The 24,341-nt window shown below is 43.7% G+C and overlaps 4 protein-coding genes across 4 annotated transcripts; 3 read left to right on the forward strand and 1 right to left on the reverse strand.

The window, feature by feature from the left end:
• Positions 1 to 94: 94 nt before the first annotated feature.
• Positions 95 to 2,032, forward strand: LOC131283300 (uncharacterized). The gene is made up of 2 exons (XM_058312760.1): positions 95 to 322; positions 427 to 2,032. The coding sequence occupies exons 1-2, from the start codon at positions 203 to 205 to the stop codon at positions 1,723 to 1,725; spliced, it is 1,419 nt and encodes a 472-aa protein (XP_058168743.1). The 5' UTR covers positions 95 to 202; the 3' UTR covers positions 1,726 to 2,032.
• On the reverse strand, positions 2,013 to 2,897 carry LOC131283316 (uncharacterized). Its single transcript, XM_058312761.1, has 2 exons — positions 2,633 to 2,897; positions 2,013 to 2,567 (listed from the first exon to the last, which is right to left on the reverse strand). The coding sequence occupies exons 1-2, from the start codon at positions 2,853 to 2,855 to the stop codon at positions 2,047 to 2,049; spliced, it is 744 nt and encodes a 247-aa protein (XP_058168744.1). The 5' UTR covers positions 2,856 to 2,897; the 3' UTR covers positions 2,013 to 2,046.
• A 318-nt stretch (positions 2,898 to 3,215) lies between these two features.
• On the forward strand, positions 3,216 to 4,546 carry LOC131281102 (secretion-regulating guanine nucleotide exchange factor). Its single transcript, XM_058310356.1, has 3 exons — positions 3,216 to 3,241; positions 3,308 to 4,254; positions 4,323 to 4,546. The coding sequence occupies exons 1-3, from the start codon at positions 3,230 to 3,232 to the stop codon at positions 4,402 to 4,404; spliced, it is 1,041 nt and encodes a 346-aa protein (XP_058166339.1). The 5' UTR covers positions 3,216 to 3,229; the 3' UTR covers positions 4,405 to 4,546.
• A 649-nt stretch (positions 4,547 to 5,195) lies between these two features.
• LOC131293467 (alpha-protein kinase 1-like) lies at positions 5,196 to 6,851 on the forward strand. Its single transcript, XM_058321545.1, has one exon. It carries the CDS (start codon positions 5,196 to 5,198, stop codon positions 6,849 to 6,851), a length of 1,656 nt encoding a protein of 551 aa, XP_058177528.1.
• Positions 6,852 to 24,341: the final 17,490 nt, after the last annotated feature.

Raw genomic sequence — 24,341 nt, forward strand, 5'->3', positions numbered from 1 at the left:
CAAATCTTGCAGTGTAAACGGAAGACGTAGCTGCCATTAAAATTGCAAGGTTTTGCGAGTTGTTTACGATGTATGTTTACATAGATCAGTGAAGCATTTGCACGTCGTTTGGTAAAGAAAAACTACGCGAACAAGAAGGAACATTTCAGCGCATTACAACACAGCATTTGGTGGCGTAAAAGATCACCAACTCCGCCGTTCAATGGACATGGAGCCGTGCGCGGAGTTTAAGATGGAGTCATTGGAGAGCTTCGAGCCACTGGTTAATCCCATCCGGCAGTATCGCAATCGTTCGAAGCGTACCCTGAAGACGGGTGAAGAGGTAAGTGGAAACGGGGGCGAATGGATGCAAACTCATGAAAGTACATGCCTGCGTGTTGCGTCGTACGACAAGTTGATACATGTTTTCTTCTTCCGACATAATAGAAACTGGCTGAAGTGCTGGCTAAAATAGCATCCCTGCAGAAAAACTCCGAAAAGACGGATGGCATCGACCGAACAAAGGTGCGGACGTACAACGTTAAGCTGCGATTGAAGAAAAGCCATCTGTACAAATGCTTCGACTGTGGCAATTGTTTTGCGAATCCAGACTTTCTGGAACTGCACGAGAAGTCGCACACCGAGCAGGGCAAGTGCAATATCGATCTGGGCCAGGAACCGGTGGATGGCGAGATGAATCTGAAGCAGAACGCTTGGTTCGTTGGCGACTTCGATGAACACGATCGAGACGACGATGGAGAGCATTTTGTGCAGCTAGACTGTACGGTCGAGGAGGGTGAGGACATCTTCGACATTACGTTCGATCGTACCAAGTGCGAAAAGACGTACACGATGAAGTACAAGGTGAAGAAAGAACCGGTGGGAAAGTGCGAATACTGTGCGAAGCAGTTCTACTCGGCGGAGTGCTGGAAGTTGCATGAGCTGGAGCATGAAAAGTTCCTCGATATCACCAGTATGGAACCAAGCATCAATATTATGCAGTCGCCCAAAATAGAGGAAAGCACCATGACACTGGATGAAAGTTTCTACGAAGGGCTCGATGTCGGCGACATTCTGGAGCGTAGTAGCGGCACCATCGATTGTATGGCTGATGGGCGGCTCGCTGCCGGCGCAGGCATAACCTTGGAGTATCGCATTATTCCCCGTCGATCATTCAGTGCCGATAAGGAGACGGATCAGCCGAAAGATCGTCAAGGGCAGAAGCGTCCAGCCAACGGAGGGGAGGAGGAATCAGGTGCACCTAAAAAAGTCAATCAATCCGTGTGCCAACCGACAGTGAATCTGAAGGAAGAAGTGTTGGTCAAGGAGGAACCCGTCAGTGTCCAACCGATGATCCACGCGGAGGAGACGGTCCAGTCGAATCATTGTCAAGGACAAAAGGATCCAGCCAACGTAGCAGTGGAAGAAACAGATGCAGCTAAATTAGTCAATCAATCCTTGTGCCAACCGACAGTGACTGTAAAGAAAGAGGTAGAGATTAAAGAGGAACCCATTTCAGAATCGATCAGCGAAGAGGTTGAGCAGGTTAAAGTTAAAACTGAATCAATGGCAGAAGACCACCAGCCTCCAGCCATGCAAATGCACCTGGAGCAAGAGCACAAGTGTGCAGTTTGCTCGAAACGATTCCGTCTCCGGATAGCACTGCTGGTGCACGAACAAACGCACGACAGGACCCGTCCTTACAGTTGCCAGCATGAGGATGAAAGGTTACCGTTTCGTAAGTAAACTGGAACCTTGCATCGTAATACCATTTGCAAACACTTTGAGGACGATCTCTTAACGTTATAGTGTAGCTACAAGAATCGTTTTTTCCATGTGTTTAGAGCAGTGTAAATAGGCTTACAACGAACTAAGGGTGGGCCTTGGACGTTTCGATATTCTAGGTGGAGTTGATGTTGTAGGAGGTTTTGAAACATTCAGTAGCGTAAATCGTCGTTTTTCGTCTTCACAGCAGCACAAAATAATACTCACGCTTTTCTGCTTTTTATATTTTCGTCATTTCGTAGCGAATAAATAAATCCATTTCAATAGATACGATGTCTAAGGTCATTCATTTTCATCAAACATTGTGATTAAGCCTAGAACACTGTTTTGCAGTTTCATAATATTTCTCTCAGTTTCCCACCGGGGCTCGGTCGTTAAATCTACTGATGTTATGCTACTATTACCGGAGAACATTCGCTCCGGGACATGGGGTGCGTTAGTTGTAAACACCATCTTCCCTATGTTCGAGGATCGTGTAAGGCATCCTTTTAACGTATTGGCGAGATTTTTAACATCATACGGGGTCGCTGGAGAACTTTCACTTTCATCATTTAGCAGATGGTAAGTACGACCGATCGGATACGCAATGAGTTCGTCGATCAGTTCGGTGCGTAGTGCTACCGGATCGGGAGCTTCGTCCAGTAGTGGGTTTGCTATTGTTTCTTCGGAATGTTGTTCACTTTTGATGAAATCGTCACAACTTTCCCCCGGTAAGGGATGCAATCGATTCACTGTTCCCACCGGGATAGACAACGTTGGAATCCAGTCAGGACTGAAGGTATCCCAAAGTTGTGCAGCAGTGCCTGTTTAGCAAAGATACAACGTTATTGCGGTCATACATTCTTTAACTATAGCAAGAAGTTCAAACCTTTAACAAAATGTAGCGAGCAAACATGCAGTTGGTTCAATAACGTATCAGTATAATCCACCCCGACGATCCGGCACCACCAATGAAGTCGTTTTTTTGCAAGCCGTCGTAGCCCTTCGTCGCTGAAGTCCGTGGTAGGGAAAGGTATAAACTGCACTCCTTTTTTAATATTTTTCCTACGACTTTGCTTATTAGTTGAGCAGCTTTCGAATACGCACAACATAGTTTTGGCTGGGTATATTACTTTAAATAATTGGGCAGTGTATGTTACTGGCCCCTTTTATGCAGTTTGTTGTTAAACAAATCGTTCGCCTGATTGAATATGACAGATACACAGGGGCTTACTTGGCGCACAGTACCAGGTCATAATTAATTTAAAAAAATGGTTTGGGACAGGTAAATTTTTTACCCCATACTTTCTCCGTATTGCAAAACATACAGGTAACTTTATCTGACTCGTATGATAGCTTTAAAAAATGTGGGAGTAAACAAAACATCGACTTATATTTTAGCTAAGGTACTTTTGAATTTGCCCGCATTTTGACAGGTTGGATCACGAAATGGGAATCAAAACAAACACTTACCAAAACATACCGTATGTTTGCTTGGGTATGGCACCGCTAAAAACTATTTTCTGGAAGTTTTTATTTGTATAATCCTTTGCAATTTTTACAGGGAGCAAATAGTCATGCCCAGCTTGGTCTGGGCTATGCCTCGGAACAATGTGATACGCCACAGCAGTTGCGCGAAGTGCCTTTTCGAATTACGGATGTACAATGCGTGGCCGCTGGTGGAGGACATACGCTGATCGGGCTGACCGATGGACGATTGTACGGTTGCGGGTGGAATAACCGGGGGCAGCTAGGTGTTGGCCATACGGACGATTGTGTGCAATTTCAGGCGATTGGTGGTTTTGGCTTCAAACATATTGCCGCGGGATGGGATGTATCGGCAGGCATAACCGCGTTCGGTGATCTTTACGTTTGGGGCTCAAACGTGTGGCAGCAGATAGCACAAACGAACGTTAAAACTGTAACCAAACCGCAAAAGCTAACTTTGCCAGAAAATGAAACCGTGGTAAAAGTTGTGTTCGGTTTGCAGTACATGACGGTGCTGACGGATCGCGGCAATGTGTGGGTTTTAGGAAAATGTAAATTCCTATCGAATGATTACCCTCCAGATAATCGGTCACGGTTATTAGTACGCTGCCTGAAAGACAAAGGCCACGTGAGAGATATTGCAAGCGGAGACAATCATCTTGTGCTGCACACGGAGGGAAAACGGATTTTATGCCTCGGCGACAACAAACACGGCCAGTGTACCAACGAAAGCATTTTCCCGACCGATATCATCAAACTGGAATCGGGATGGACGCATTCGGGATGTCTCACCGGTTATGGTGAAATTTATTTATGGGGCAGAAACAATTACGGTCAGCTGGGATACGCTGGTGGAGGACCGTCTTCCTCCGTCCCGAGATTGCTGGAGTTGCACGATTCCGCTTTGCCGAAGGACATGAGCCTGGGATCTCAACATGGAACTGCTCTAACGGCAAGCGGAAGAGTGTACTGTTGGGGCTGGAATGAACATGGCAACTGTGGTATTGGAGGCGTGGAGAATGTGTAAGTTGAAAAAAATTTCAATACTTGGACAAATTGACAGGTTAGTGATTTTGCTTTCTTTATTCCAGACTGGTTCCAACGCTGGTAGAGCTCCCTTTACCCGTGTCGCGAATAATGTGCGGTGCTGGATATACACTGGCATTCACATAACAAATACAGCGATCATTCATCCCTCTTTTGAAGATCGATCGTAAAACGCACACCCCCGGGAGATCGCTCTTCTTCGGCAAGCAAACAACACTGCTAAAACAAAAAGGGAAACGACCATAATAAAGAGAATAAAAGTGACAAAATAACCCACAATTAACGCTTACAAAACGTGCTGTTATTTGGGACGTGTTACTGCTGATGAATTGTTCGTTAAATAACCCCCGGAACGCCCTTTCTTGAATTGAGAATCGACCCAGGACAAGGCTTTCGGGTTTCGCTGTACGATTTTGAAAGAAGTGTGCACCATTACCATTTTATGACCCGGCCTGCCGGGTATGGGCGAACCGGGTTAGAACCGTGCAGAAGAAAAGCCAATATAGCAAATATTTGGAGATTTGTTGATCACCCGGTTTGAGTAAATGTGTCACCTGAGAATGAGAATGATGGCAGCTTTTCTGAGACACACAACAACGGTAACGCCCCTGAACCAGCCTCGCGTCGTTTAGCCAACTCGTTTTTTTCGTTACATTGCGGGTAGGAGTTTAAGAAACCATTCCTTATTACCTAACCCACCACCGTTGGATTGGGAGAAATGGCCTGTGTCAACCGTGTGGCGGAAAGGACAGGTACGACGTTCGAATTTTGCGAGTATTTGAAATTGGGGTAAAACGAGCCAATTTTGGTTAGATAAGCAAGAACCCTGCAAGGAGCGTCATCATTCGTTTAGCGATCGTTCCTCGTGCAGCATCTCGTTCAAGTGATCAATCGGCGTGATCGTACTGACTTGCTAGATGGGCCTAGGAAGTAGTGTTGTAGCCGCCCCAAAGTGTGAAAATATTCCATCGTTCGCAACGAAGCCCGTCCGCCATTCAAAGCAAGCAACCGTTACTTCAAACGCCGGCATGACCAATGGGACAATGTTTCAACCGCAGTATACGGAGGTATTTTCCGCGGCTCCTTCGAGTGCGGTCCCGGGCGGTAGTGTGCAGATGGAACAGTTCAACACGGCCAACAGTCAACACTGGCAAAGTATGGAAGCATCGGCACCGACGATCAGCACAACCCGGCAGTCGCGATCGCGGCATCGCAATCTCTTCGACTCACGGCTGAACACCTCGTTTGTCGATAGTGAGGTGGTGAATAGTGCGGCCGACACCCGGCTCGCTGACATCCGCCGGGTGGAGGAAAATCTGCGCATGGAAAGCCGTATGCTGAGTGAAAACAACAACATCCCGATGGCTCGCTGCTCGACGCCGAGTCCCGCCTATTGCTTCCACTGCGATCACGATCACCGAGAACGTTGCTGCCTGTACGTCGGAGATAAGCCCGAAGATGGACCGTACTATTCTCGGTGGAAGCGCGACCTGGAGAATCCTTCCGTGAGGCCCCAGTACATCCCGAAGATTCCGGAGGCAGTTTCGGGCAATAGTACACCGTTCTGGTTCCCGGCCTACACCTACACGAAGCCGGAGGAAATTAGGCAGAAGATGATGGAGAAGCATCCACCGTTGCCACCGGTTTGGATGCGCCAGTACTACTATCCGCTGGTTGGACATGGCCACGAGTATCAGCTGTTGAACCAAGCGACGCTGGAACCTCCGACACCATACCAGCAGTATCTTCAGCAGCATCAGCAGGAGCTGTATCGGTTGTATCACCAGCAACAGCAGCAGCAGATGCAGCAACAGCAGCAATTCCACCATCAACACCACCATAGTCAACATCAACGCGAGGATCCTCTGTGTCGTGACGGTCGGAAATGCACCGCCATTTCACCGGAAACGACGCCTTACGTGCAGCAGTTCCAGCACGTCCACAGTGTGCAACCGATGCAGCCGACGCCATATTTCTACCAAAGCAGCTACTACAATGGCCACCTTCCGCCCCCACAGCAGCAGTTCTATGCGGCCGGATATTCAACGACCACCGGTGGAATTCCGATCTATCACGATGCCTACCTGCATCCGGCACACTATCCGGTCAGCTACGCTCCAGCAACGCCACTTCCAGCGAGGGAACCAACGCCACCGGCAGCCCCGACCACCTCCACGCCGCTATGGCTTCTCTTCTGCCAAAAGCTGTCCCGCAAGTTTCCCGATCGAAGCAAAAAATCGTCCCCCTCGAAGGGACGCTCGGCGGGAAAGGGTTTCCCTCATCACCACGTGCGCCACAATCCGACAACGATAGTGCAGCCACCCGCCCTGTCCAACGCCACACCGGACTACCATCATCCGCCCAAGTACACCACCTTCGAGCATCCGCATCAGCTGCAGTTCCAGGCGCCGCAAAGCTATTACAAGCAGCCCATGAACCCCGTCCACCACAGCAGTCGAATGGGACAAACGATGGTTACCCACCATTTGGCCAGCTCGTACTACACCGGCCAACTGCCAGCGGCCAACGATATCGGCATGTACTACGTGCCACCGACGGCGGTTGATATTTAATGTGGGCTAATCCGGGACCGGTGCAATGACAAGGTGCTAGGCGCTTTCTGATGTTAACAAATTATTAGGGATAAGTTTTTGGCAAAAAGTAAAAGTTGTGATAAAGCAAGATCGATTAAAATAAAACGACACTAGAATAGTACAAAACAAATAACCATGAATTGTTTTTGGGCAATATACTTAAGGTGGTTGTTTAACGGTTTTTTGGAGAACAAACAAATAGCAATTGAAATAAAAATGGAATCAAAAACGAAAGTTGAAAATATTTTTTATCGAGTGGATCATAAAATAAGTTTTTTCTATGAACATAGTCCACTAGATCGGTAATTCTTTTCAGAAGAAAACTACAGTTTTTTTAACAATCAGCTCAAATTTCCTCTGTAATTAAAGATAAGACAACATGAATGAGTCGAGCGTACGGATTGTTTTAATTGGAAAATAAATTCACGTCTGGAACAATTCATTCTTCGATCAAGTTTTTGCATACATTTCATTAAAGAGTATTCCATAGGACTGAAGGCTCCTAACGTCGGTGGCGGTGATGGTGGAACAGAGTAAAGAATGTGTGTGTTTTTTGTATTTCATGGAAACTATTTTGTATCTACATAGCCGGTTACAGAGATCTCGACATTGTTACGGAGCTCCACGATAAAAAATAGAACGGAAAGTCGATTAAAATATGGTCAAACTCAACGCATCCTTTTTGTCTGCACTGTTCGAGGTGGTACCGAACACAAACGTTGAAAAAACTCTCTGTAAAAATATATAATTACACAAACATGGGAAGGGAGCAATCACATCCATGTTTTACTCATTACGAGTTGGTTTGCTTTTTTTAATTTCCGAATGTTGGTTTCGAACTCATCCTTCCGTATTTCAAAACCCTTCTGTTGTATGTCAAATCTGGCTTAACGACCCACGTACTGGTGTTTGTGGGGGTTGGGTGGAAAAGCTACCGACCATGTTCACGATCAATTGAGTTCGCTTTCCGGGTGAATAGGTTGCGACGGTCGATGTGTTTTAATTGATAACACGATGTACCTCGTAAAACAGGGCAATTGATTTGCTTTTCCTGTTCATCCACCGAGTTTCGTTTTACTGTACTGTTTGACCATTTTTTCATGTTTCATTTGTCCTTTCTTTATTTGTCTTTTGTTTTTTTGCAGGACGAAAAATCAGAGAATTAGGTTGACCGAGCTGTAGTTTTCCTTCGTTTCATGCTGCTCATTCTTCAATTTCTAACGATTAGCTAAACTCTAAGCTCAAATTACGAGATCGTTCCGGTGAGTTAAATGAATTAGGGTCTAATGGGGTTGCAAAAGGTTAACTTCCTCATTTGTTTGCTCGAAGAATTTTTTTGTACATTTCTTTCACTTAGCCTGCTCTTTCGTAGGACGAATTGTGTTTCGAAAGGAGGAGCGACCGGAAGACCATATTTAACATCCGTTGCAGATGACCATTAGCGTTAATTAGAGTTTTTTGGTGGAATTTCGATTAACAGATTTTTTCTTTTCAATGTTTCTTTTTCTTATTTTACCGACGCTAATTGAATTTTATTTACGAAGCTGGCAACTTGAACCAAAACAGTCATAGTTTAATTACGTTTGATCAAGGGAAAAGTTTGTTCTTATAAAATGTTATTGTAATGAATAGCAATTGTGTGATAAAAATCCATGTTGCTTGCTATTAGAGTTTTTGTCAAATATCTCAGATTACGAACAAGCAGCTATTTTCCCACATTTCGGAAAGGGTATTTACGTAGCCCTAGTTCTGGCAGCTTTAGAAGAAATGGCTCAAATAGAATTTTGTCGAATCGAGGATGCGATTAATATTTTTTCAGTTGATTGGCATTTTTTTTGGGATGTTTTTTCTTCATCTGAGGTCTTCCTGCGCATCTGCCGCTTCATATCTTTCTCCTCCACCAAAACATTTCCGGTTTGTCCCGGGCGGATATTTCTGTTGCCACTCTTCAGATGCCATCCTTATCGACGTCGTAGCGTTATTTTTTTGTGAACCTTTCCGGCACGGCCATAAAAGGGAAATTAATTCACGTAGGGCTTTAATTATTCTGATTTCCTTCCTTGATTGCGTTTCCTTGAAATATGAGATAGCGAGAGAAACCTTCAGAGAGAATTTAAGGAAAGAAGAAAAATGTATGTCGGAAAATGGATGAAAGCCACTCGTAGGGATGAAACAACTCGGAATGATGCTATATGTATAAGAGGTACTTTACCAATGTCCGGATGCTTTTATTGAAATTCGTTAGCTAACATTATACAATCAGTAGTTTGACCCCTGCCTCATGGTTAATTTGAATTTCTTTGCACTTTGCGTTTGGTTAGGCAATCTGACAAACGGATGAAGTTAATGTAAATTTGTGTAAAGTGTTTTCATGCAAAAGTGATCCGTTCGTTTGTCAGAAAATCATCAAGAGTCGGTCTATAGAAAATATGTAAACGATGGCTCGACGGTCCCCCTGAAAACGAACCATTTCAACAGGCATTCTTTATTTGTGTTTTTATTTATTCATAACCGAAGATTGTTTTGGTTGATTGATTCCAATTAACGTTATTAGGCGCAGTTAGTAAAGGTCGTCCTTAGAGAAGGTTAAAGAGAGAAAGATTTTCCGATGCGTTATGTTTGAGTTTAAATATTGGTAGAATCCTTTGCTTGCATGTTTTGGTAAATTTTCTGTTTACCTTGTATTGATGATGTTGAGAATTTTAAATGATGGTGCTGAGAATCGTCAAATTCCACGTTTAATAATCCATGGAGGCACGGCTTTAGGGAAATAGCCCGCTTAAATCCACACAGCTCTGACTGTCAAGCGAAAAGCAACGCCACAATATCAATTAGCATAATGGGAACCAACGCAGAAAGGAGTTTCCGGGGCCTGAAGGACTTGGGGTTGTAAGGGCACAAGTAGCACATTCCGATTGGAGATATTGAAAGAATGTAGGAATCGGAATAGCAGCACACAGGACTTCCTTTTTATCTCAGGCGGTGGACAGTTTCCGCTGAAACTGTCGGTATCGAGTTGAAAACTGGCAATCGGTAGGACTGTGCTAGTTTGACGGTCTCTGTGTGTGTGTGTTTGTATCGGATGAAGCACAGGAAATTGAATTTGAGGATATCATTTCCGGGATCGTCACGCTCTAGCGCGGGAGAACGAATGGAGGCTACGATGGATCGTTATGTTGGTAGAATGTGGACGATATTTTATTAAATTTTAAAAATACGTTGAATTCAGTTCGTTAAAATTTTTTATAAACAAATTTTAAACGTTGCATTTAAACTAAATTACTATACTAAATTGGAAGTTCACCACAAAAAAATCGAGGTGAGAGTGGTTAGATTCCCACAATTGAAGTATAACTTTCTTATGAATGAAAATTCCACACACTATGTCGAGGGTGTATGTTTCCGGAATCGAGAGATTGGCGATATGTATACCTTACTCGGAAACGGGAAACACCGAGATGCGTTGCCATGTGGACTGAAATGTTTTCTCTCTCGTTGCGCAGACGCAACGCTGGAAGCCACGTGGATGCCGGTTTAAAGGGGTTTCCGGTACGCCTTCCATCCTCGCCGTGTACACCAAGTTTTCCGGCATCACGGTGACCGAGCAAACATATGGTTTTACAACAACAAAGCCCCGCACTGTACCCGTACACCGTGGTAGAAGATTTTCCACCTTTGAAAATGTCTGCCACCGCGCAGCTGACTCCGTACGTTGTTTGGAAAAGGATTCGGTTAGTCTTCGGGAAAATCGTGCTGAGAGAGAAAACGAATTAAAGGTTACACACCGAGAGGGGAAGTATGAAGAGATAAAGTGCATAAAACCAAAGAATATGGTGAATCTCCTTCGGGGAATAAGTTATTCGTCCTCGGAGAGCAAAATGTCGACATATCCTAACCACCACCTGTTTCACTCGACGTGCTATCTTTTTTCTACGTTTTAAAATATCTCCAAGCATATTTTCCTACCCTTTTCATCCCATTCATAGAACTATAAAAATTCGCCAACCGACAGGACACGCCATCATCGGGTCGGAAAAACCTTCGTTAGTCCTTCGTACACTCACAAATTTCCCTCTCCAAGTTGGTGGAGAAACCCAAGAGGGTAATGTTATATTAATTTTAAATTGGTTGCGGTAGTTATGTAGTAGCAACTGTAGCGAGTGGATAGACCATTTCTGTACGCTACTACACCAGACCGACGTGTGTTTTCTGCGTCGAATAATTTTCGCGAAGTATTTGTCAAGGAGTTTCTCTATTCTGGTGGATCGTAAGCAACAAATGAACTCAGTGGAAAATATTATTGTTGCCAAACTAGAACCTAAATATTATTCAAATATGAAAGTTATATACAAAAGTAAAGTTCCAGTGAATTCGTGTTTGTTACGTGATAAAACGGTGATTTGTAAATTACAACAATCTTCCACTGATCAGACGGAGCCGGAATTCTTGGAAACAAAGGGCTACTTGCATTTTCTTCAGCAGTAAATACCCCGAGGTTGACATAACGAATAAGCATTTTCACATAATTGCAGAAAGGTAAGCATTTTCACATAATTGCATCTTGCTGCCAGACCAGACTTCCTGTAAACGAAAGCACCAGCGACTGATAAGATTGGCCCCGAAGAGTCCAGAATGCACTTCAACAATGTGCAACAATAGCCTTCCGTGAGTTGGCGTACGCTCGGATTCAATGAGATGAGTTGGAAAATATTTACCTTGAGCGAAATCAATTTCACATTCCCAGGCGTCCTCATGGAGCAGTCGTGTATGTATGGCGATGCTGCCAGTGTTCAAACACCCAGCTTGCTTAAAAGTCTGTTACGGTCAACGTTCCGAAGCCCGGTGGAAAACGCCGACCCGGTAGCTGGCTGCCTTTGATTTGATGACTCTTACTATCGATTGCCCTGGTCGTGAACTGTGGAGTGTGTCCAATTACTTGATAGCAAAACACGAAGGACTTGGATCCGATGTATTACCTTTTGTGATTGAAGGGCGAATATTACTTCGAAACGGAACGGCACAAATTAGGGACATCGGTGATGACTTCGGGGAAATGAATGGTGCTCTGGCCAGACGAGAAGACGATGGCTTTCTATTTTTTAAATATCGGTACCATTGACTTCGAGCTGATGAAAAATGCAAGTTAAATTCAATGAAAAAGAAACGATAATGACAAAGTTATGGATAAAGCCATATTCGGGGCAGAGATAAAGAAGTGATTTTATCTAGTGCTAACGCTAAATTCTACATACAAATACTTGAACGAAATATAAACTAGCATAATTTTGTTGACGCAATATTAAAGCTACAGCTCATCATATCTCTGAACCAGTAATAGGAATCACATTTAGTTTCAGGCTCAATGCAAGGGTTTCTTGGCAACCTTCGGCATTTGATTTGTCGTCCCCAAAAGGAAGGCTCTGATGTTTTTGACTTGACTGTTTGCGAGATGAGTGATGGAATCTGGAATGTACATCGTCGAGCAGTACCGACGACGATCCAAAGACTCGGTTTCTCGTGCGTACAAAGTGTACCAGAGTACACTTGTGTGGGTTCAAGTTTACCAAAACTGAAAAAATGCACACATGCTGTTCAATTTAATTTTCCTTCCCAAACATTGCCCCAGAAAAAAAAAAAACATCGAGCGAGTGATGGCTATAAATCTAAATCGAATGGTGACTCTCATCGCAAATGTTTCGTGTGAGTTTTTAAAATCCTCATGCAGGTTTCGAGTTGCGGATTTTTTTATTCTTCCTACTTCTCACTAGTTCACAGGTCATATGGACAGCATAGGCTATGGGCATAAAAATATGAAGGATAGCACAAACCCTTTCCCATTTCTGTCTGAGTTTACCCAAACGCATCTTTTAACCCGGACCCTTGTATGATATCCCTAGTAAAGACGAAAAAAGCGGGCTAGTTTTGGTCCTGGATCGCTCTATATGGAAGGTGAACATCGATGGGTAAGCAAACGTACAGGATGACATTGTTGGCGCAGCTTGCCGACGGTTGTCTTCTTGTGAAGGATTAGACTCGTCGGAGTTGAGTGTGTTGATACACTATAACCAACGATGTTTGCTCTGGTATTCCTATGCCCATGATTGAGTCGTGAGTCTCGATGCTCGAGGACGGTCTCTACTCTCATATGACGGTTCCACGCCAGGGGCGTCCTATATGATCTTGTTTTGTTACATTCGACTGCTGCTATTGCTGTTGGTCAGCGTTAGAGAAGTTCCAAAATCTCGGCATCTGTCCATCCATCATAAATTTAGACGACGTCCGTAAAAGGATGAAAGATAGCCGTTTCCGTCCCACGGAAAAATAGATGACGACTATTGGACGCCATTCTCAAACGGGTGCCCGGTTCTATAACGCCAGTTATCATTACGAATGAGGTTTGGAAACCAGATTCGATGTGTTTGAAGGCACGTCCTTTCCGTTTATGTCCCCAACGAAGTAAGAGGAACACATTTCCGTGGTGTTGGTGATGGAATGTTGTGGGCGAGTGTTTGCAAAATTTTCACGGACCAAATTTAGGGACGACTTTTGGGCCGTTGTTGGTTATTTTCACTACAATTGCTTTACTTTTTCGTTTATCTGAGGGTCATTCTCGAGTATGTATGTATGTATGTGTAACCATAGAAAGCGACATAAGACGGGTCTTCTTTGCCTTCTTTCCCTTCCTTCCATTCCTAGAGCATCGAGTTGTTGGTAGTAAATCATGTTGTAAATGCCGCTGCGGATCGAGTTAGACGAAAACGTGTGAGGGTTTTTCCATTCAGAGAACGTACAGTTGTTTGGGCCGCTGACGCTGTTAATCCATTCATTTCGATTCGACACGGTGTTCGAAAATGGTGCGATTATTGGACCTCGTTGTTGACGGAACGATGGTAGAAGAAAACGCGCCCAACACCATCGCTGAATGGGATTATATTGGAAATAGTCCAGTCTTGTGTAATCGAAGGTCGAAAGGGAGACGCAGCGTTTGCTCCACCATTTGCAGTCGGTATCGATTGGTCGAAGAATGCACCGAATGGGGACAACCAACCGGAAGCAATATTGTATTGCTCCCAGTATGGCATCGAACCGTCAATATTTTCCAGCAAATATTGGTTGTATGCCGATGACCAAATAAATAAAAACAACTAAGAGTGAATGCCCATGGATACGATTATTGTTTAACAATACTGTGTATGAGACGAAGTACAATAGATCGAGTTGATGCACTTTTTGGACCAGAACAGAGCAAACGGTTGGATTGTGTTGGAAACAATGGATTTGTTGATATCGATGGTTGTATGTTTTATCGATGGTCATACAAAAGTGCAATAAGGCTTGTCGACACATGTAACTAAAACATTTAAACTACGGACAATGTTCCTGCGCCAACAGCTATGGAATTCTCCGTTGAAGCTTGTCTTTCCGACTCCAGGAATCCAGGAACTATTTCATAACTGCCTCGGTTTTAAATGTAACAGTACACGATTGTACTATTGGGATAAACCATGCCAGGCCTCAAAGGCTATTACTGTGGCTGTCCATTGTCGACGTCCAGCGCCGCTATTAACTTGCATGCCGAGAAGGAGTACGCATGGTTGGAATACGTTGTAACATTCCCAATGATACCGTACTCAGTTTAGTCCCTCTAAGCCATAAATAATTTCAGTTGCTACGTTGTACGAACGACTTCCGTAGGAGCTTGAAACATTTGGATTATGATACCCCCCGGCTTGGGGCCCGCCGGATTACATCTTCTAACATCTTTTTGATATTTTCCAATAAACTGAAGCACACTGGTTTTTCTGTCCGCAAAGGACTATGCATGCTTGCTACAATTGTTCGGAAAATACAGGAACAAAGCCGATGCAGTTTTTGCCCGAATGGTCGTTTGAAGGAGTTTGGGTTGGCTTGTTTGCATGTGTCGAGCATCGATTAGAAATGTACTCATAACAAATACCAGCAGTTGCTTCCCGAAGAACTATGCACAACCGGGAGACCGCTCTGATGGACATTTCTGTATACTTTCTTGTCATACACAGTTAGAACATCCCGGCGTTCCATTCATCCATTATATTTATGCATATGGAATGTCACTGTGTCACTCCCCGTTGGTTGGATCTCATTAGGTGACAGGCAAAATTACACGTTCCCAGGAGCAATTCAAATTTTCGGTGCATCCACCATGATCTTCCGACTCTTCTCTTTTTGTCTCTCTCTCCCAGTATCCAAGTTGGTGTAAAGATTCAAATGTTGCAAAATGTATCTCTTAGATGGTGACGTGTCGGCCAGACAACGTTATGACAGCCATTCCAAGTTCCGCTTTCTATACGAGACATAACGTCCCCGCATGGATCTTTTTGTGATTTCCGTTGCTTTTTGTTTCGAGTCGGAATGTGGCCGTCAGTGAGGCTCTCATGTTATGTTGCATGTTTTGATAGATTTATGATTTTTTTCTCCTCCTTCGAAAAAATATGGAAAATGACCAAACGGATAGGCCACCTATCCTCAAATTGCATACCATCCATTTCTTTATGGCTTTATGATGCAGCTCTGTACAACAGCGCATTAGAAATGGTATTTTCGAACAGAAGGTTGAATGCACCGAAAACGGGGAAGGGTGCATCAGGATAGCAAGATTTGTGCTGCATTTTAAAATCCAAAAGGAAAATCCGGAAGCCGATAGCACTATTTTACATATTACTCAAAAAGCTCCATCCTACCAAGGCAGAACTATTCCTCCCTCACTTTACTTCCCATCTCCTCATCAACCGAACCAATGAATTTGCGTCTGAAGACAAGCAGGCAGACACGAATACAACTGACAGTGGTTACAGATATGAAGGACGACCAAGATACGACTGTGGCAAGACAAACATTTCGGCAATGGCACATTCCCGGGGTCCGGATGGCTTAGAATCCAAAATTTTGTATGGATGCCTCCTACACCGGTGTGTCCCCTTCTTCAATTCATTTATACATTCATTCATCGCTCTTCACTCATTCGTTTGTTCGGCGTAGCCAACCTCTTTCGTGGGAAACCGGGGTGTGCTGTCCAACTCCGGTGTCAGATTATAGTACAGTGTGGCGTAACTCCACACCATCTCCATCACCATATGAATAAATTTTCGTAATGACTGTACATATGTGCACTGGCGAAAACTCCACACAACTGTCCTAGAGCTACCGAAAAACAGGATGTTTACCGACGTTCATTCACCAATTTTAGAGTGGAAAGGATTTGACTCGAGTTTGGAAAACGGGATGTAGACTAGCTTTCGTAGTTAGAGTGGTACGATGATTGGATGAGGTTCCCAATGTTTTAGAATGCAGTTTCCCTGGAAAAAGAGGAAACCAAAGGCGGTGGAAATGATCGGTAGTTATCCATGCTCAGCTTTGTTGGGTTGTCATAAAATGAAAGGTTTTCACTCCGATCTGGAAGCACCGAAATTTTGCGGTCGTCGTCACAAAAAGGAGTGGTTTTTGATGATTTGATCCTTGTGGGGAGGTAGGGTCGTTTTGTGGAGGTATCATTTTACATCCCTTGAGTTGAATGGATATTTTCTGTTTTCTGATAATCAGCGGTAAAACGCAAAAAAGAGTCAGGAGCATGGAGGATGATGAATTAAAATTTTAATAAACGTCATACTCACACTATTCCGTCTCGATATGAGTCCTGGAAAAAATGATTTTTTTGTCTGGTAGAAGATTTAATCCACATCGTTCCGTAATGATCCCCTTATATTCGAGGATATATGCAACAATGTCGCCTCACCTAAACTGTGAACGCATCTCGATTTCATATTTTTATGAGGAAATGTTTCCTCTAGGAAAATTTGCAATAAAGATGGGCCTCCCTATTGGCCTAATCCGTCATATGAATATCATTTTTCATATCAAAAAAATCCCCCGGCCTGTCCAACCCCATCGTGTACCCAAGTATCACGATGCCACCGTATTCTAATTCTTCAATCCATTCGCCTATTTGTTCAGCGCTCCTGGAAGACGGCTTACGTCACGACACTTGGAAAGCATGCCTACCGATTTTCAGCATCTGCGAATGTCGGCTTTGTACATCTCCAGACATCTCCACAGGCCTCCACAAACTGCAAAGGACGGATCGAAGTTCATAAAAACGGCTTACGGTTTATTTTGATAAGATATTACATTTCGATCTGGGAATTATAATCCTCTTCTTATGTATCTACATCATATTCGCAAAACGGAGTTCTATAGGTTAGGGACATCGGACGCCCGTGTGTGTGGTTGTTAGGCACTGGCACAATTTATATACCCATAGCCTTCCATACCAAAGACTTCCTTTTCCCGACTTGTGAGAATGTTTATTATTGTTGTTTATTATTGTTGTTTATTATAAAAAATTCCCCGTCCGCCGCGAAGGCTTAACGAGAGCTTCAAGTTCAAACACATTGTACATACAAAACGTTATAACTTAACTTTAAGGTCGAATCCTATTCTTAAATGTGCTAATATTTATTGAAAAGTCAAAATGACTACCTAGAGTATTGAATATTCGGATCATCGCGTTCATCGGGGCATTTGCAGCGTATTGTGTATTACTTCTTGTCTCATGGAGTAGCCTGTGATGCCTAGCTGTCAAACGGGGGACTGTGAGCTGAAGACTGTCGAGTAGGGATGGAGCGTCGATACTCCCGAGCAATAGTCCTGCAATGAAGCTTGCTTGATGATTGCGCCGACGTACTTCTAAAGATTCTAAACCTAATAGCTGGCAACGAACATTATATGGGGGTAAGGCGGTTTGATCAGGCCAATTTAGTTTCCTTATGGCATAACGTGAACATTTCCGCTGTACTGCCTCTAGTCTTTGTATTCCATTTGAGGTGTATGGACACCAGATGATCGATCCGTATTCGAGGATAGGCCTAACGAGACTGCAAAACAACGTCTTAACACACAAGGGGTCGTCAAAGTCTTTAGTCATCTTAAATATAAGCCCTAGGGTCCTGTTAGCACGTCCGGTTATATCCTCAAGGTGAGCTTTAAAAGTCAGTTTAGAATCTAATAATATGCCTAGGTCACGCATTTGAACGGTTCTCGCAATCACGTTAAGATGAATTGTATAGTCAAATTTTAGACTGCAGGACGAGCGCGAAAAGGACAACACATAACATTTATCCGCACAAATACGCAAGAAATTCGCATCACACCATGAACTGAATCGCAAAACAGCTGCCTCAAGGTTTCTGCAATCGTCAAGTGACTTCACAGGCATATACAATTTTACATCGTCGGCATACAAAAGAAAACAGTTTTCCGGAAGAAAATCGCAAAGATCATTTATATATAAAAGAAATAATAGCGGTCCGAGATTGCTTCCCTGTGGGACACCAGAGCTGCTGGAGAACTGACTGGATACACACTGCCCAAACTTCACCTTATACGTCAGGTCAACAAGGTACGATCGGAGCCATTCCAGTATCGTATGCGAGAGGCCAAGTATGTACAACTTCTTCAGAAGTATATCTATGGATATGCTGTCGAAGGCGGCCTTCAGATCCGTATAAATGCAATCGACCTGCATTCCCCGATCCATGAAGCTCATACAATCTGAAACAAATCGTACTAAATTTGTAGATGTTGAGCGTTTTGGCATAAACCCGTGTTGTTGCGGACTGATGTAGTGCAGGGACGAATTAAGAAGGGAATCGTGGATAATGAGCTCCAATACCTTAGTGACGGCACATAAGGAAGTGACACCACGATAATTTTTAGCCAGATTTTTATCTCCTTTTTTGTAAACGGGGACCATCCAGGAAGTCTTCCACATTCGTGGTACCGCACCTTCACAAAGCGACCTCTCAAACAGGTTAACCAGGAGCGGAGTCAACGCTTCACCGCATTTTTTAAGGACGACCGATGGTATACCGTCTGGACCGGGATTATAGCTCGGCTTTAAGTTGTTGAGTGCTTTGCTCATGGAATGGCCGTCGAAATGAATGCGTTGAAGGTTGACAACGTCTTGACGTACACTATTGGCCGCGCGATTGATGGCTGCATTGTCGGTAATACTTGGACAAAACACATCCCTAAATCTAGCGGCGAAAACCTCGCAGATCTCTTTTTCCGAGGATCCCACCAGACCGTTGTATTCAATCGACGACGGCTTGACTGGATTCTTGCGACGGGCGTTAGCATAACTCCAGAAGGCCTTCGGGTTGTTACGCAGGCTGCTTTGGGTCCTTGAGATGTAAGCGTCGTAAAGCAGCCTGTTATATGTGCTATAAGCTCTGAGTAGCAGTTTAGCGGATAGTTCATTACTAGCGGAAGGATAGCGGTTTCTTTTTTTTAATGCAGTTTTCTTGCGCCTTTTCAGAGACTTGAGCTCGGCGTTTGCCCAGGGTGGATTGCGTGGGGCTTTGCTGGATGGGACATGTATTTTGATAATGCTGGTCAATGTAGATGTAAACGAGTCGACAGCATTATCGATGGTAGTTGCATTGAACATATTTTCCCAGTTGGCGTTAAGGATAGCATTATTTATGGCCGTAAAATTAGCCCGCCTAAAGTTCAACCCTTTCATCGAGTGACTCGATATGATGACGGATTGTCGCCTACAATCAATTGTTACAAGGAGTGGAGGATGATGGGTGTCGGCTGGTAATAGATATTCCTCGGCTAGAAGCGATCTAACATCAGTTTTCTGAGCTGTTTCGACGTTTATTTTAGAGACCTCTTATGTAGTTTGTTGCATGAAATTCTCGCGAGATCGGAAAGTGAAAGGCAAGTACAAACCGTTAAATAGAGTCCCTGGCGCTCCAAGTACGCTAGGTGTTGGGTAAAGGATGGAAGGAGACATTGGAATGTTCTGGTATGTCTCCTGATTAACCTTTTACACGGGATGGAAAGCTCCACAAAACCACGAGACAGTGTTGTCGTTCATTATTGCCGCCGTCCCTTTTCGAGTACTTTACTCATACTACTGTAAGTGTAGGCGGCCATTAACCCGGAAGCAATGTGCGACAAGAATTGGTGAAACGATCCGTTCGACAGGCCCAGTAATTCCTTCTGCAAACATCGTCCGGGTTGTGGTAGCGTCTGCCAAAGAAGTTTATAGTATGTGCGCTTTCCATACATTTTGTTCGTGGGTTATCGACGTTCGTTGCTGCATGGTTGTTCGTGTCCTTTAGCAAAATGACACCTGTGTTGGAACTGCTTCTTTTTGTGTGTGCTGTTGCCCTCGCCATATCGTGGCAACAACCTCCGGAAACGACCAGGTTTTAAATAATCCGCTTCAAAGTTCTGCTCTACAAGGAATGGCCTGCAAAACATTTACTAAAATGCCCATACCTTTCATGCTTCTCGCGAAGGATCAACACCGCGGGAGCTTAAGCTGGAAGAGAATATGTTTTCGGGAGAAAGGACGAGACGTGTTTCGCTACACAGTTCAGTTAATTTTGTCTTCACGATGGAATGGTCCAGACGGTGCGCTTGAGTGGAAGGCTGGGAAATATAGAGTATGGCAATCACCTTAGGTCGGAACGGGTGAGGTGGAAATAGGTGATGGGTAAGTTGGGGTTCTCAAGATTTGTGCCTCGATATCGTATCGATAGGAACCCACATCGACGTTGAGCATGGCAATGATACCCCTCGAGCCAGAGTATAAACCGAAGAGTAAATTGTAGAGATTAAGAGAAACTGAATTTCTACATCCAGGGTATGCTTCGATGTACTAGTCAAAATTCTATATAAATCATACATCAGCTTTTGTATCTTTTGGGATCTTGTTATTATAATTTGTAGTATGATTTTGTTTCCATTCCTGTTCCTATGAACGCATAGTGTTCTGTAAAAATGTAGTTTATTAGAAAACATCTTCCAATAAGGATTAATAACGGTGTAATACGTTCTAATAAACCTCCAAATGATTCGCTAACTTCTTGTTGTACTCTTCAGCACACATATTACAATGTCTAAGGCTTAGACTCTTCCTCTGTCAGACTTAGAACCGAGTAGCACCGCAAAGGCGTTGTATTCACCGCGAAATTTTCCACCATCGCCTGCAGGCACGGTAGCCTCTAAGATGATCCATGAATTGTTCAAGCAAACGAGGCCGCATCTGATGCGTATCATTGAAATATGGAGGGCTCACACTTACTACCGGGAGAAAATGGTGGCCTATTTCATGTTACTTCCTATTTTGACGGAGCATTTTATTCACCCGCTTATGCTACTGAGCCTAGACTCGTGACGATGTTCTGCTGAAAAACGGTACTGAACGTCGAAACTGCCATTCATGGCTCAACCAAATGAGCAACGATAAAAGGCAACCGGGGAATCCTGCTGCACGCTCGATGGATCAGGGTCGGGTGTGGGTCGAGAGGCATGCGGATACAACCACGAATTCGGGATGAAAAAAATTATTCCAACTGAGTGCAAGGGAAAGCAAAGGAAAATCTTGCAAAGCAGGGAAAGCAAAGGAAAATCTTTTTTCCGGGGATAATAAACCGGGGAAGTACCAAACGTCCGTCATCAGAGGTTTGGTATGAAAGTTCTCTTTAATGTTGGGAAATATTATGCTGCCTCAAATTCGATGCTTCTGCAGCTCCAGTCGGCCATTATCGCTGCTGCATTGCTACTATTTGCCTTTCGCTTCCGGGTTTTAGCGCCGCCGAACCAGACCTTTAATCCGAGTGATATCGTGCTCATACACACACCCACGCTCACAGTATGGCACACAAAGTTTGTCAGTGTCGCTGACACGCTGTCATTCTTTGTTGTCTGTAAATGATAAATTTTCGCCGGGAAGGGGAGACTTGCTTCTAATCTCTCCTACCTCAGCTCATCATTTTCACCTCCCTCTCCGAATATTATCATTGTCGTCATCGTCGTCGTTGTCGCCGTCATCGTTATTGTCGTCCTTGGTCGAGGATTTGATTTTGTGCGAGCAAGAAGAGGCCCTCCCTTCTACCCAACCAGGGAACACTCTTTTTTTTCACCATGGCGGGGGGAGTAAATGAAGTAGAAAGTGTTTGTGCCGCCTCTTTTCCACATTTCGGATGTGCTTAGATCCGCACGGATTTTACACTGGATTGCATGATGATGTACTTCGATGCAGTCCTAGTGGAAGACGGGCAAGAGATCGCACAAGGTACCTCGCCTCTGGCGGAATGAATGTCAATCAATCAAACGAGTTTTAATGATGAATGATAATTGAAAGTGACGTCAAATGATTTCCCATTAAGTTGCTTCCTCGACTTGAAATTACAGTAAGTAACTTAATGGCATTCCATCTTCGAGATGGCCACTTTCTACCGAAGCCATCGTTGCAATCAGGAAAATAAAAAAAGCCAAAATCATTCGAAAACTTCCTTTAAAGCCAACAACGATTTTGAGAAAGGACGATTCATACGTAACGATCAAACAACCGAAATAAATTAACTTATCGATTTAATCTCCTCTCGCTGGCTTTTCAGTTGACACCCAAACGCGGTGGTGATAGAATTACATTTTATGATGATGTGCTTTTCCATTACGTGGGAAGATACAAAAAACCACCTTGCAATAAAGGCAAAATATCGGCGTTTCCGCTTCCACAAACACGCCATGAATTAGTCGCTAGTGCAAGAGTGTCTAGCTGAAATTGATTCCGAGTTCCCTTCCCTCCATTCTGGAGAAGCTGGCTGGAGAAAGATTGGATATTCATTTCTCATGTGCCATTAAGTGTTCGTGGAGTTCATAAGGATGCTCTCGAAGGGGGGAAAAAACAAAACAGCAAAGTAGAGTAAACAGAAATTTTCTAGTTCAGTTTTTTGTCTTGCAAATAGACCGTTCCCTAAGATGTGTTTTCAATGGCATCGTCAAGTTGTTTGTTCCGATGTGCGGTACGGTAATTTTGGAATGATGTTGATGCCACCATGAAAGTGATGATGCTGAAAGCTATCAAAAGCAGCACGGTATTTACGGTGCTTCGATACAATCGGCGTGCAGTGTATCCTCCAACTAGTGTAAATTGTTGGGAAATGTAGCTCTGCTCTTTGCATGCGGCGCTAAGAAACACTCGAAACGGTGTTTTTTACGATGTGAGTTTTAACATGTTGCTTGAATGTATAATATTGATCGGAGAGTCTTCAAGACTGAGAACTAACAGAGGGTTCAAAATATCAAAGTAAATTTTTGGTAGATTAAGGCAAATGCAAATACTTTCAGTAAGCTTATTAGATCGACTGGTCTGAGAAAAAAAGCATGTTTTGGTTTGTATCTATTATTTTTCGTGATGTTTTATTTCGGCACATCGCATATAAAATAACCGAATAATAAATAGGTTTGGAAATAAAGGAAATAATATAGTTTGTTTAATTATTCTGTTGTCTAATTATGTAAAATATGTATCTGAATCTAATATCTCAAAACTGTAAATAACATGTAAAAAATGGTGGAATGATTATTACGGAGACTTGTTGTACAGAATTTTACTCGTTTTCTGTTCTTTTTTCACCAAAATAAGATCAAAATAAACAATTCTAAACAAGAAACAAAATCTTAGAAGAAAAATTGCTGCAAGTTATTCAAACTCCAACAAATCTTGTTGATTCTCCATCTATCAACGCTCTTTCGCACTTCTATTGCAAATAAACACTGCTAATACACAGGACAGTATGCTAACTGGTGGTCGAGAGCGGAAAAAAGGCAATCGATTGCAAAAAATGGTCCACAAATTGGCAGGCTTACTCACTTAACATCAACAGGAAGTGAAAGAAAAACGATGACGATAGAATGGAGCATTTTACTGCCATTTGGTTACTTCCTGAACGTACCATTTCAGATTCTCCATTTGGCTTGAGCTACTCGAATGTGGACAAAAACCTGCAGGAAAAAAGAGAAACAAACATGTAATATCTTTAGCTTCCGGAAAAGCGTTGGCTGAATTGGGTAATCGGAGGTGGAAGCGAGGTATATAAATGACATTTGGCGCGTTTCCACTTCTTCTCTGAAGGGACCTTTCACCGAACGCTAGACCAAGTCAAAATCATGGATGGCTGCCTTCTGTCTACGAAGATGTTCCATTTTTGGTATGGAAGAGGATAAAGCGCGGGTTTCCTAGCGAGGAAAGAAAGCAGACTTTAACAGAGCTCGGATTTGGGTTGGAAGTAAGCGAGCGCGCTCGTGTTTTGGGATGATTTTCCAATGTTTGCTTTTGCCGCCCGGGTCTGCTTGAATGTGTGTAAGCGTGCTCTAAATAATGGATACGATCCAAGCAGTCTTTCGGTAGGGGGAGCCTTTGTTGGCACACGGTTTCTGGCAAGGAAACCCTCGCTCGGTAAACGTTATCGTGCTCTGCTTGCGCTCAACATTAGACGACTGAGTGACAGCAGACCACAATGACCGGAAGTGGAAGGTCTGGAGCCGCCATCTGACGAGGAATTTTCCCGCTGTCAGCATGTGTTTCGGTGTGTTGTCGAAACCGAGTGAACAGAACCTAAGACTTTTCAG

Source organism: Anopheles ziemanni, chromosome 2 (genome assembly GCF_943734765.1).
Source record: "Anopheles ziemanni chromosome 2, idAnoZiCoDA_A2_x.2, whole genome shotgun sequence".
NCBI classification, from domain to species: domain Eukaryota; kingdom Metazoa; phylum Arthropoda; class Insecta; order Diptera; family Culicidae; genus Anopheles; species Anopheles ziemanni.